The following is a 14315-nucleotide window of genomic DNA, read 5'->3' as shown; positions in this document are numbered from 1 at the left end:
TAGTGCTATAGAAATGATTAGTAGTAGTAGTAGTAGATTTGCACACTGGAATGGACAGATAATTTGGCCTTGGGATATGCAGAGTGAATCCAGGCAGGCATCCCTTATTTAAGGGAACACTTTCAAACATTTGCAGAAATTGCTGACCTAAGTACCTGATGCCTGTTAAAGAATTTTTTCCAAACCTCTGTCGCTCTGATCTTCCCACAGCTTCTGCCAGTCTCTCTCTTCCAGCTTCCTGCCAGCTTCAAAAGTCAACGTGTCATTAAGTATATCCACATCCTGAAATAAATGAAAACGAAAAGTAGCACTGTGCAAGAGGAAAGTTGTGTTCAAATTTGCTGTCTGAAGGTGCTGGCAAAGTACCATGGAGGAGATACAGTGAGCATGAGGAGGTAAGAAGACAGGTGCTTCTACTGCAGTGACCCCTGATGGCCATAGCACAGCACTGCAGGAAATTTTGCAGGGAACGTCTGTCCAGTCCTCAGGCCTAGCAGCAGTACCTGTTGCATTGGGCATGAGATTTAGAAATAGGAAAAGGGGAATGCAATGATTAACAGAAGAAATAGGTCATTGAAATGAGATAATGACGTTGCTATTAAGAGCAGGGCCCTAAAAACATAGGCCCACCTTGCAGGCACTCAAGTCCTTTGTTCAGAATTCTGAATCTCCAGGTAGTGGCAAGTAAAAGCAACATACTGCTCTCATGATAACAATCTAAACAGTCTAAACAGCTCTGAATCCTCAGAGGACGCCTGGATCCCTCTGCAATAGCAAAGCCTTGTCTGGGAGAAGGCCGAGAAAGTGAAAGGCAAGAAAATAAAACCAACTGCTCAAGCGCTTTGAACCCTGCTGGCTGGGATCTGTTAGATACTGCCTCAGCTGAATCCAGATGCCAAATGTGTGTGCTGGGAAACAATGAACAGGGCCACTGAGAAGGGGGGGGGGGGGGGGCTGGCACCGGGGTCTGCCTCTCTCCTGCTCCTATGTGTCGGGACCCAGGTGATTGTGTTAGCGCGATAACCCGGTCCCAGGAGCAGGAGAGTCGTAGACCAAAGGAGGAGTAGACGCTGGAAGGTAGGGTGGCGGCAACGGCCCGAGTGTGTGGAAGGGCAAGGGCAGGGGCGGTGGTGGCACGAATGGGGGGGGAAGTCAGGGCAGCGGCGGCCTGAGTTGGGGGAGGGGCCGGCAGCAGTGTGAGCCCTGCCCCAGGCCTAGCTCTGTCTCTCAGTAGCCCTTACAATGAATATACAACAGAAACAAGATCTGAGCTACAAAGCCAGACTGCTATTATTAGAGCTGGATTATTACCTCAGATTCAAGGCTGGGGTTTTCTTCAATAATGGGACCGCCTAAATTTATTTCAAATTTGACTCCGCCCTGAATAAAAAAAGTTAAATATCTATTAACATAATCAGAAATCCATGAAAATACAAAAACAGTGTCTCTGCTGTACATAGATCTAGAGATTGTGTAACGGTGCCCAAAGACAGACGCCACAATGATGCCACAAGCCCCGCGCCAGTCGAAGAGATTCACTGCTGGAGCCCCCACCTGTGCTGCCTGAGCAGTGAGGAAGCTGGCTGGTGCTATAGCCTCCGACACCAATAATTCTGCATACGCTCAGTTTAATGCATGAACTTGAGCATGCGTGGAAGCACCCTGCCGACTTCCTGTTGTTCAGGCAGCACAGGCAGAGGCTCCAGTGGCAAATCTCTTTGGCTGGTGGGGCTTGAGCATTCCCGCCAACCATAAATATGGTGCTGTAAGTTTAAAGGGGCCTGAGCCCAAAGTGGGGCCCCCTCCACCCATGGCTACACCACTGCTTAAGACACATTTGCATACTATGGGTCTCCAGTGATGCAAATTTATCTTATGCATTTGTTCATTGTGGCAATCCTGAAAACCTAACCTGCTAAGGGGGTTGAAAAAAACATGGTTAGGTTACTGATGGGCCCTTTTACTAAGCCACGGTAAAAAGTGGCCTGCGGTAGTGTAGGCGCATGTATTGGACGCACGCCGGGCCAGTTTTTATTGCATCTACAAAAAATGTTTTTTGTTTTTTTTTAATAGGACTGGAAAAGGGTCTGCGGTAAAACTGAAACTAGCTTGCGCCCAAAACCGGCCTGAGTCCTTAACGCCACCCATTGATCTAGCGGTAAAGGCTCACGCGCTACACACATGGTGACCGGTTGGCACGCACCAAGTGCCGATTACCACCGGAATCGACGCATGTAGGAGGAAATAAATAATTCATCCACGTGTTATGAGCGCGCGCCAAATTAGAAATTAGTGCCAGGAGGATGCGCTGGCTTGGCGGTAGTCTCATTTGGACACGCACTGCATGCGAACCTACCACAGCTTAGTAAAAGGGCCCCTGAAAGTTTACAACAGTTTAAAGGGTAAGCACCCATGGTTATCCGCTATTTTATAAGGTAGCATGTAAATGCTATAGCATATAAGTTCAAGGGGATATACGTGTGGGTGGAGCTCCCAGTTATGCATTTACATGCTCACTGTTATGCCAGGTCTATGGCTAGTGTAAATGCAGCTGCGTAAATGATAGGATGAAGGTGAAAGGGGACAGACTCAGGAGTAATCTACCCTAGCTGAGATAATATTTAACCATCTCTCTGACCTCATGTGCAACTTTCTTTAAATTAGTTGCCTTACTCTCTAACTCTTCTTACTCTCTTACCTATCTATATGTTCCATTTTTGCTTATACCCTTTACTGTCAATTAAAATGTTCTATTATGTATTGTGTTGACATTGTAAGTAGTATACTATCCTGCTTATAATCGAATGAGAAAAACGCCCAAGTTCCGACCTAAATCGGGAGATGGACGTTTATCTCACAAAAACGAATAACGCGGTATAATCGAAAGCCGAACTTGGACGTTTTCAACTGCACTCCATCGCGGAAGCGTACAAAGTTGACGGGGGCGTGTCGGAGGCGGGACTGGGGCATGGTTATCACCCAAACAGAGATGAGCGCCTTTCGCCAATAATGGAAAAAAAGTATGCGTTTGTAGCTAGAATTTAGGGCACGTTTCCTGGACCCTGTTTTTACACGAATAAGGCCCCAAAAAGTGCCCTAAATGACCAGATTACCACCAGAGGGAATCGGGGATGACCTCCCCTGACTCCCCCAGTGGTCACTAGCCCCCTCCCACCACAAAAAATAATGTTTCACAACTTTTTATTTTCACCCTCAAATGTCATACCCACCTCCCTGGCAGCAGTATGCAGGTCCCTGGAGCAGTTGTTAGGGGGTGCAGTGGACTTCAGGCAGGTGGACCCAGGCCCATCCCCCCCTACCTGTTACAATTGTGCTGCTTAATGCTTAGTCGTCCAACCCCCCCAAACCCACTGTACCCACATGTAGGTGCCCCCCTTCACCCCTTAGGGCTATAGTAATGGTGTAGACTTGTGGGCAGTGGGTTTTGAGGGGGATTTGGGGGGGCTCAACACACAAGGGAAGGGTGCCATGCACCTGGGGCCTCTTTTACCTTTTTTTTTGTTTTTGTAAAAGTGCCCCCTAGGGTGCCCGGTTGGTGTCCTGGCATGTGAGGGGGACCAGTGCACTACAAATCCTGGCCCCTCCCACGAACAAATGCCTTGGATTTATTCGTTTTTGAGCTGGGCGCTTTCATTTTCCATTATCGCTGAAAAACAAAAACGCCCAGCTCACAAATTGTCGAATAAAACATGGATGTCTATTTTTTTCGAAAATACGGTTTGGTCCGCCCCTTCACGGACCCGTTCTGAGAGATAAACGCCCATGGAGATAGACGTTTTCGTTCGATTATGCCCCTCCACGCCATACTTTGTATTGTTATTTGAATATTTTTACTGCTGTAATTGCCTATTGCTCATGTTTGAACTATTCTTACTGTACACCGCCTTTAGTGAATTCCTTCAAAAAGGAAGTAAATAAATCCTAATAAATAAATAACGGAAAGTGTGGTGGATGCATGGAACAGGCTTTCAGTTGAGGTGGTGGACACGAAGACTGTATCTGAATTCAAGAAAGCTTGGGACAAATACATAGGATCTCTAAGGGAGAGGATGGGAGAGTAGATGGCATGGATGGGCAGACTGGATAGGCCCTATGGTCTTTATCTGTCATTTTTCAGCATATTTTACTATTTAGCCAAATATGAAAAATATTATTTGGCAAAATACAAATACCGAATACAAATAATGGGCATTGAGCTTTAACATAACAAATAAAAAAAGAAGCAATGTGAAATCAGAAATCAAGTGTTTATTCCGGTAGGATTTAGTACAGCGGAGCCCCGGATTATTTGTATTCAAATTACAATCACTACTCAGCCAAATACCAATAATGTAGGCAGGGCCTGAATCGAATTAAATATGAATATTCAGTACAGCCCTAGTTTCTACGATTCTCTCTTTCCAAAGTGTGAAGCAGACCCTCTTCCAATGAAGTGCCAAATGGTTGTGTGATGCTGTGAACTAATTTCTAAAATATCCTTCCACTCATGTCTAGTATCATACAGAGCAAAAAGGGGGAAGGAATTAAGATGACAATTACCTTGACTCTGTGTTTATTTTCCAGAGCTTTAACTTCTTCCTGATTATGTAACATGATTTGTCTTAAGTTCTGCTCAACTTCCTTGACAGAGAAAGAGAGAGAAAACAAAAACCCTCAACTGTAATAGTGCATGAATATTTTGCAATAGGACATCCATTCTGTTGAGTCATAATGCAGAAGAACTAATTTTCTAAAATTGGTATCATGGTGCTGATGTACCATGGTTATGCACAGATTTGAACATCTTGCTATCTCAATAGAAACAAGTAGATTTCTTGGTTTTGCAAATGGTGTTGTTGTATTATTTCACTAATAATTTGTAGGGCTGTATTTTGATTACAATTTTAATTGTGATTAGTCACCCAATTAAAGTACATTATTCACTTTTTTCCCCCCACTGCACTCCCAGAGTCATAAGGAGCTACAGCTTGGGGAAAAAACCCCAAAACCTTTAATCACATGATTAATCGTGATTACAAATTTTAACCAAAATGCAGCCCTAAAGAATAAAAAGTAATGAAAAGATAAGAAATACAAAATACAAATTACACATTAAAGAATTTAAAACAGCATGCAGAATAGCTATAAACAGCCTTGCAGTTTTCACAGCCTACTTCAGAAATGCAGCCCTAATTTGCTGGAAATTATCTCATTGGCAAAATCTCTAGACCAGCAAGCTTATTTTTCAGACAGTAATGTTTCAAGTGTTTAGGGTCTGAAGGTGAAACAGCATTAACTGTAAGAAGAATATCTAGTTTTGATATGTTACTGATCCATTAAGCAAATAAACACTCACATATTGCACAAACATGAAACAGAAAAACATCCAAAAACACCAGCACAAAGCAGCAGATGGACTTTTTTTCGCAAAACGTCCAAATTCTATTTTCAAAGCTCTTTTTTTTTAACGTTAAATTTTTATTGAATATATGGAAAATTTCCAAACAGTATATGCTAATTACAACTTAGCATATTTAATCCAACACACTTATATGCAATAAGCTGAGGTTATTAAACCATCTCCCCCATAACAATTATCCCTCCCCCCTCCCTCCTACTCCCACCCATCCCCATTAAATTTCTCCTTAGGAACATTGGGTTAGCGCTACAAAACATGTCCATAGGTCGGAAGTCAGATCGTAAAGTCCCAATCTCTTATCTGTAAGTCTTTCCAGCTCTCCAATCACAGATAACTTCAAGAGCCAATCAGCTTCGGTTGGCCCCTCTGACCGTTTCCAATGGTTAGCAATGACCATCTTGGCCGCTGCCAAGCACATTCTTTTAAAGTGTCTCTGCCACTTCAGGCCCCTTCTGTTTCCCAAACCCAATAAACACCATTTTGGGTCACTAGAGAAAGGTTTGCCCGTATGTGTAGCAATTCACAGGAGCACCACATGTGTAGAAAAGTTCCCCTTTCTATACCACATCGCCAGCAAGTACTGGAAGATGCAGGAAACATTGTGTGTAGCTTTACAGGGGTGTAGTACCATTGTGTTAATATTTTATATGCATTTTCTTTCACAAGTACACATATTGAACATAATAACATAGTAGATGACGGCAGAAAAAGACCTGCACGGTCCATCCAGTCTGCCCAACAAGATAAACTCATATGTGCTACTTTTTGTGTATACCTTACCATGATTTGTATCTGTCATTTTCAGGGCACAGACCGTATAAGTCTGCCAAGCACTATCCCTGCCTCCCAACCACCGGCTCTGGCACAGACCGTATAAGTCTGCCCACATATTGAAGCCTTTTTAACTTCTCTAAATATAGCTTTCCACTCATGCTCAGTAAGTTCCCCCACAAAGTCTTGTTCCCATTGTTTCATAAATTTCTGGAATTTAGCCCTCCTAATAAAAATACAAGATAGAGACAGTACCCTTTATTTTCCCCATAGGGGCCCAGATGTTTTCAAAATGTTCAAAATCCTCCCTCAACCATCCCTTTTCAGACATATAGTGCTTAACCTGTAGGTAGTAAAAAGCCTCAGATGCAGGAATAGCATATTTTTCTCGTACTTCCTCAAACGATCTCAACTTACCCACAACTATAAAGTCCCTGAAGTATATGAGACCTTGGGTTGCCCATCTTTTAAATACAGGATGCCCAAATCCTGCATTGAACCCGGGCTCTGAACTAACGTGCATATGAAGATTGTTCTGACCGCCCAAATCTGGTCCGAAGAGAGCTCCACAATCTCAGAAGATGCTGCACAAATGGGTTATCTGTGAGCTGACCATAGGCCCTGGAGGACAAGGAGGCCCACAAAGCTGCCCCCAGAACATATTCCCTTACATATTCCTGATCCATATTTGCTACTACTGGGAGCATCTCCTGGCTCCAGGCTGAAATCAGTTTTAATTGGGCTGCCTAATAATACCAAAGTAAATTTGGAACTCCCCGTCCTTCCGCTTCTACCGATCTCCACATCGCTGTTCTATGTAGTCTCGTTTTTTCCCCCCTCATATAAACCCCGATATATCACACTGTAAACGCTTCAGCTCAGACCTGGGAATTGAGATTGGTAGGGTTTGAAATAAAAATAGTAGTCTTGGTAAAATATTTTTTTGCTATTCCTGGAGGCCTTACCAATACAATATAAGGGGGTTATGATGTGAGGTGTACCTGGGACCTTTTATGTGAAGTTCACTGTAGTACCCCCTAGGCTGCCGCACTGCTCTGCTGGGGTGTCTGTATGGCCAGTCCAGTAAGACTGATGGCCTCCAGACATCCCAATGATTTGTTTTTGTGTGTTTTTCCCTTGGATGGTTTTTGTTTGAAAATGGCCCTTAAAAAATCTGCACTGCGCACAAAAATGTCTAAAATAGGGTGATTTTTGAACCAATAAGATAGATTTTTTTCTGATTTGAAAATAACCACATTTGGCACTAGATATGTGGACGTTTTTTTGCAAAATGTCCAAAATTGGACTTGGATGTTCTATCAAAAATGTCCCTCCACAACTCCTCACAATACTTAACACAGTTTTACAAAATTATTACATTATCCAAATTACCAGCAAACATTGTGATCCGCTACTGTGTCATTTTTTTTTATTTCTTAATTTCCCCCGCCTCAACTTTTTCCTTCATCACTTCCATCCTTTCATATTCTATTCATCACCACACTCACGTTCTCCATTTCCTCCCCCAGTCTGCCATAAAACCTAATGTCTTCACTGCTCTTCAGCCATTATCTAAGAAATTCTCCATGGACATCCTTTGCACTTTCCACCCGCATAAGCTCAATCATCTTATCACACCACAAATTTAGAAGTATATGTTTTAATTGACACGTATCACTTCACTATCTCAGTGTGACGATGTTAAGTGTAGCTGTGAACAATGAATGAGTTTCTCAACAGGTACCTCTTTCAGGAGCGTTGGTTGTATTACTTGAATCTGGCCTAGAGTACTGAAAATCTTTTTTATCCTTGAACGACCTTTCATTTCTCAGAGGTGTTATCAATTTTTATGCCTAGCATATAATAGGTGACTACAAATTCACATTTCTCTATGACTAAGCAAGTAGAATCGAGAGCTTCTATTCTTTTCTGTCTAACTTTTGAGAGTTATACTCTCTATGTCAGATCAATATTAAATGTATTCTTTCTGCAATGACCTAGTGAATCCTTCAAACTTGGAAACTGAGCAGTCAACTAAGGAGTATTGCCGCTGTGGCACTCCTTAGTTGACTGCTCAATTTCCAAGTTTGAAGGATTTGTTTGACTCCTGATGCAGGCTTTGATGCCAAAACACGGCCATGTCGGGTCGTTATCCGATTATCAATAAAGTTTCTTGGATCTCCTCTACATTTGAACTCACTTTTTCGTTAAATTAAAAATAATCATTTGGATTTTTAGTTCAACTTTATGGCTAATGCTGAATGTGGCTCATGGCATTAGTAGTGATTCTGGTATAAACTTCTTACCCCAAACAGCTTACAATAAGTGAACAATGAAGAAGCAGAAGATATAGTGACAGGCCACAAGGAATATCAGAGAGAAAATGAGAGTTGAGCCCTGGTTTCCTGGCTCACAGTCTATTACTCTAACCACTAGGCCACTTTGGGACTCATTTTCAAAGCAGTTAGGGGCCCTTTTACAAAGTCTCACTGAAAAATGGCCTACGGTAGTGTAGACGTGTGTTTTGGGCACGCGCAGATCAATTTTTCAGCGCACCTGTAAAAAATGAAAATTGCCACGCGTCCATTTTAGGTCTGAGACCTTACTGCTAGCCACTGACCTAGCGGTAAGGTTTCACTTGGTAACTGGACGGTAATTGTCTACGAGCGTAGAATGACGATTACCGCCAGCATGCCAGAAAATAAAAATATTTTCTGGCGCACCTAGCGGATGCGCATCAAAAATGAAATTACCGCAAGAACCACGTGCATTGGGCACGTGTAGGCACCTATGCAGCTTTGTAAAAGAGCCCCTTAGACTTACAAAGTTCGATAAGTATAAATCTAAGTGCTTTGAAAATATGCCTCTTTGTCTCACAGCAACCAAATGAAATCTTGGTACCTGACCAGACTCCTCTCTTTCAGGTCTGTCTGAGAAAGCAGGTTGTCCCCCATTCCCTTGTTTCACTACATATGTTTCTTCTGGATTCATCTTTGGAACCTCCTAAAATAAATTACAGAGTGCAATCAACAACGTGACTTTTTCTGCACGTTATATGGGCACGAATGCAATCATAGAGGCAAGAAAGTTTTCTTGGATTTATTATTCATCTTTTACAAATCCGAACTGAAGGCGAGTCATATTCGGGTACAAGAGGTATGTCCCTGCTCAAATGGACTCCCAATCTAAGTTGTGCTTGAGGTAATAGAGGGTAAAGTAAACTTGCAGGTCATAAAAAGTCAGTGGAAGAAGTGAATTTCAAACCCTGGGCTTCAGTGGTTCATAGCCTGCTTTCTAAGCTGTGGAGGTTGCTGCAGTCAGCCTGTATGAATTGTTGTTAACGGTGACCTCAAAGACCTGTATGAAGCTCCATCTGCTGGATATATAACCCATTGGTCTGGACATATCTGAAAGGAAATAGATCCCTGAGGAAGGTTTTGTGCCGAAACCCGGCCCGTGTAGGGTCTTTGTATCAGCATTTCTTGGCAAAACAAACTCTTGGATGCTCTTACTCCTGGTTTGTCTCGGTCATTTGGAACTCTCCTCACTTTCACCCTTGGTGGTGCTGCTTAATCAATTTTCTAAAATATATATAATCTCTAGGAGAGTACAAGATTAATAATAATTTTATCTAATCTTGCTGCTTGAAATGATAGTAAGTTTTCAAAGAGTTTAATTATTTATTTATTTTTTTACCCTTTAAGGATGGAAAGGCAAATAGACTTATCATTCTCACTGGTCTAATTAAAGTTGAGAATATAAAGTGGATAACAAAGTACTGCGAGACCAGACCAAAAACAACCTTATATACCACACAATAAAAAGTAAAACACAATTCTGGCAGATATAGAGAGTCAGTAGGCTTTTATAAATGCAACGGTTATATTATCAGTTGTGTATGACAGGTGTAAAGATGTGTTTTGAATAGTTTGAAGCTTTTTTAAAAATAGTTGCTTAGAGCAACCTAACTAGGAGGGGGTCTTTTACAAAGGTGCACTAGTGTAATTAGGGCGCACTAATGATTAGCATGCGCTAAATGCTAGAGACGCCCACAGGAATATATGGGTGTCTTTAACACTTAGCGCACAGTTATTTTTTAGTATGCGCTAAAAATGCTAGCGCGCCTTTGTAAAAGGGGCACTGGATGACATTACGTAATCCAGCATACTTAACAGTAAGAATTGCACAAGCAAATGAAAATAATCTTGTTCAAAATACTTTCGAATACAATGAAGGTGAACAGGAACAACAGTGCAGTGCCAAAAAGATTACAGGCATGTGCAGTTGTTTGAAATGACATAGGAAATGTGAACATTTTAAGCCGCTTTGAAATCAAATTAATTCTTTTTCATGTCATTTTCTCTATTTGCAAACTAAAACAAAATGAAAAAAAAAATTGAAATATGTTTTAAAAACATATTCCTTCAATAATTCCATTAAAAAGGCTGTAAATAAATCCTAATAAATAAATAAAATAACATTAAAGAAACAAAAGAAACCCAAAATAAAATAATGTTTTCACATGCGCACCCCTGAAAGATTAAATACTCAATTTACCATAGGGCATCTAGGTAGAAAAGGGACATTTACAATTAGCAAAATATTTTACAAAAGACTTGCTGAAAACAGAGCCTTGGATTTGGCAGCATATTCAGCAAGAACAGCTATTTTATAAAGAGACTAGTGAAAAAGGCCCATTTCTGTCAGAAATGAAACGGGCGCTAGCAAGGTTTTCCTCGGAGTGTATGTTTCAGAAAGAGTGTGTGTGAGAGTTGGAGTGTGTGTGTCAGAGAGAGAATGAGAGAGAGCGACAGAGTGTGTGTGAGACTGTGTATGACAGAGAGCGACAAAGAGATAGAGACTTTTGTGTGTGTGACAGAGAGAGTGTGATAGATAGAGAGTGTGTCAGAGAGAGTGTATGTGAGAGACAGAGAGTGAGTGAGTGACTGGTCTCAGGACCCCCCTCTTTCCTGTCCCCCCTGCAGCCACCCATGTCCAGCGACCCATGTCCAGCGACCCTCCTCTTCCCCCCTGCCCCCCTAGGTGCATCACCCAAGCCCCTCCCCCCTCTCCTGCCCCCCCCTGCAGCCATCCATGTCCAGCGACCCTCCAGCCACCCATGTCCAGCGACCCCCCCCTCGGCGCATCACCCAGGCCCCTACCCCCCCTCTTCCCTGCCCCCCTTGGAGCCATCCATGTCCAGCGACTCTCCTCTCCCCCTCCAGCCACCCATGTCCAGCGCCCCTCCTCTCCCCCCTGCCCCCCCTCGGCGCATCACCCAAGCCCCTTCCCCCCCGACACATCAACCCCCTCGCCACCCGCAGCCCCCAATAGTAACGCTGTCCAGCCGCTGCTGCTTCTCCTGCGTTTCCCTACTCCTCCCCCTACCTTTAGATTGTAAGCTCTCTTGAGCAGGGACTGTCCTTCCCCATGTTTTAACTTGTACAGCGCTGCGTAACCCTAGTAGCGCTATAGAAATGCTAAGTAGTAGTAGTAGTAGTGCCTGGCTCGCAGCCAATCAGTGGCACTTCATTTGATTCTTCCAGCAGTGACGTCACTCTGATCTACCGACGAAAGCAGACCACCTCCAGGGATCCACGGTCCCAGGCAGCGTCAGAACGTTGGAGGTGAGAATTATTATATAGGATATTCAAAAATGAGCAGTTTTAGGCCCACCTCCCAACCCAGGTCATGCCACACCCCATTCTGCCTATGGCCCTCCCCAACTCCACCCCTCTGCAACACTTCTCTGCTAGAGCTGCAACCCTGAACAGTTTCAAATCTCATGGGCCACGCATCCTGGTTTTCAATCTTGCAGCAGAAATATAAGAACATAAGAATAGCCATATTGCGTCAGACCAATGGTCTATCTAGCCCAGTATCCTGCTTCCAACAGTGGCCAATCCAGGTCACAAGTACCTGGCAGAAACCCAGTTAGTAGCATGAGCTGTAAGATTTGAAGCTGCTTGTGATCGCGTGCAGGCAATATAAAAACTGACAGCTTAGCTACCAAGTCACCCATGTTCTGCAGAATTTTCCTGATTTTTGATAGGAGATAGCCCTCCACTCTGTGGCATAGCTGTGGGTAGGCCTGGGTGGGAACAGGCCCACCCAGCGGTGGCACCACACTGCTCTCTCCCCCCTCTCCTCTGCGGCGTCCTGACATCTTTGCTCCCGTCTGTGAACCCCATCCCTGGTGTACCATACAGGCGTCCTTGGCGCCTGCAGCAATTCATTCTTGCTGGTTGCGCCAGCCCCACAGGCTTCCATCTGCCACATTCCACCAGACAGAAAACAGATAATGACGTCAGTGAGGGCGGGATGTGGCAGATGGAAGCCTACAAGCGCTGAAGACGCCTGAAAGGTACACCAGGGAAGGACGGGGTTCAGAGACATGAGTGCAGATGTGGGGTAGGTGAAAAAAATCTGTATTTTAAAAAATATCTCCAAGAAGATATTTGTTGTTATGGTGGGGGGGGGGGGGGGGAGGGGGGCACTTGCATGTGGAAGGGCCCATCCAACTTACCTCTGGGCCCATCCAAAATACTAAGCCTGGCTATGCCTCTGTTCCCACTGAAGGAGACTTGGCATGTCTGCATCACTCAGGGCTCTGCATGTGTAAATATCAGATTTCCTAAAACTGAATATCCAGGAAGAGCCAATGAAATGGCTAAGTGGAAAACCATACCTTGAATATTGTGTGCAATTCTAGTCACTGTATCTTTAAAAAGATATAGCAGAATTAGAAAAGGTTCAAAGAAGAACAACCAAAACGATCAGGGGGATGGAACTCCTTTCAAATGAGGAAAGGCTTAAGAGGTTAGGTCTCTTCAGCTTGAAAAAGAGAATGCTGAGGGGAGATATGATAGAGATCCACAAAATACTGAGTGGTGTAGAACGGGTAAACAAATTGATTTTTTTTACTCTTTCAAATAGTACAAAGACTAGGGGACACTTAAGAAAGTTACATGATACTACTTTTAAAACAAACAGGAGGAAATATTTTTTCACTCAACGAATAGTTAAGCTCTGGAACTCATTGCCAGAGGATGTGGCATCAGCGGGTAGTGTACTTGGGTTTAAAAAAGGTTTGGACAAGTTCCTGGAGGAAAAGTCCACGGTCTACTATTGAGATAGATATAGGGAAGCCACTGCTTGACCCTGGGCTCAGTAGCATGAATCTTGCTACAATTTGGGATTTGGTCAGGTACTTCTGATCTGAATTGGCCATTGTTGGAAGCAGGATACTGGGCTAGATGAATGTCACAAAACGCCTAGCCACTTGTCTGGGGCTAACCCTGCAGCCACTTAGCTCAGGTCCGCCTGCACCTGGGCATGTTCTCTACATTAGCATCCTCCTCCCACTGACTGGGTTCCAACTGCCTCTGGGGCGAGTCTCCCGTTCTTAAGTTATCCCCAGTGATTTCTAGGTTACTGGGGCCACACTCCCAGTGGTCCCATAGTTTCTAGAAAGCACTCACAGACCCAACACACAAACCACTAGGATTCTTAGTCAGTCCAGACAAGCAGAGTCAATAAACTAAATAAGGTTTATTGTCATAAAAAATATTGAACTACAAAAACAGATGGAAAATAACACATAACTGAATAAGGATCAATTATAAAACTATCTAAACATTTTATCACTAACTAGATAGTGCCTGGGAAGTACAGGAAATACAGCAGCTCACATGTTACAGAATATTGTTTGATTTGATTTATGTAAGGGAACAACAGCCATAAGAAAATTGTTACATACTTGAATCTTTGGAGAGAGCTTACTTGCTCAATTAAAGATACTATTTGAGATTCTGTTGTAAGGTAACATAGTAAATGACAGCAGATAAAGCCAGTATGGTTCATCTAGTGTGCCCAGGAAGGTGCTAGTGTTATACCTGCTGCTCTGTACAAAATGTGCAGGTTACCCTCTCTACTTTTCATGTGGTTACACTGCTCTGCACTTCTTTTTGAAGTGTGAAAATCAGCATCCACCACCCTTTCTGTGAAAGTATTTCCTAATACTGCTTTTAAGTTTATCTCTTTGCAGCTTAATTTCATGTCCTCTGCTTCAATGGCTTCTTCTTTGAAAAGTTGTATTTGTTCATTAATACCTTTCAAGGATTTA

The 14315-nt window shown here is 43.2% G+C and overlaps 1 protein-coding gene across 4 annotated transcripts in view; it reads right to left on the bottom strand.

Annotated features, from left to right (window-relative positions):
* The window catches only part of NEK5 (NIMA related kinase 5), a 117006-nt gene that overhangs the window by 19259 nt on the left and 83432 nt on the right, over nucleotides 1–14315 (bottom strand). For 2 of the 4 annotated variants that reach the window (XM_030200437.1, XM_030200436.1), the window contains exons 16-19: nucleotides 9092–9193; nucleotides 4561–4641; nucleotides 1312–1380; nucleotides 186–282 (exon numbers count right to left, since the gene is read on the bottom strand). In XM_030200437.1, coding sequence (XP_030056297.1) covers nucleotides 186–282; nucleotides 1312–1380; nucleotides 4561–4641; nucleotides 9092–9193 — 349 coding nt within the window. The remainder of the gene's footprint in view (nucleotides 1–185; nucleotides 283–1311; nucleotides 1381–4560; nucleotides 4642–9091; nucleotides 9194–14315) is intronic. The other 2 variants (XM_030200438.1, XM_030200439.1) reach the window with 2 other exon arrangements.

Source organism: Microcaecilia unicolor, chromosome 4, assembly GCF_901765095.1.
Source record: "Microcaecilia unicolor chromosome 4, aMicUni1.1, whole genome shotgun sequence".
In the NCBI taxonomy this organism is placed as follows: domain Eukaryota; kingdom Metazoa; phylum Chordata; class Amphibia; order Gymnophiona; family Siphonopidae; genus Microcaecilia; species Microcaecilia unicolor.
The sequence above is the reverse complement of the archived record's forward strand: the minus strand, read 5'-3'. Positions and strand labels throughout refer to the sequence as shown.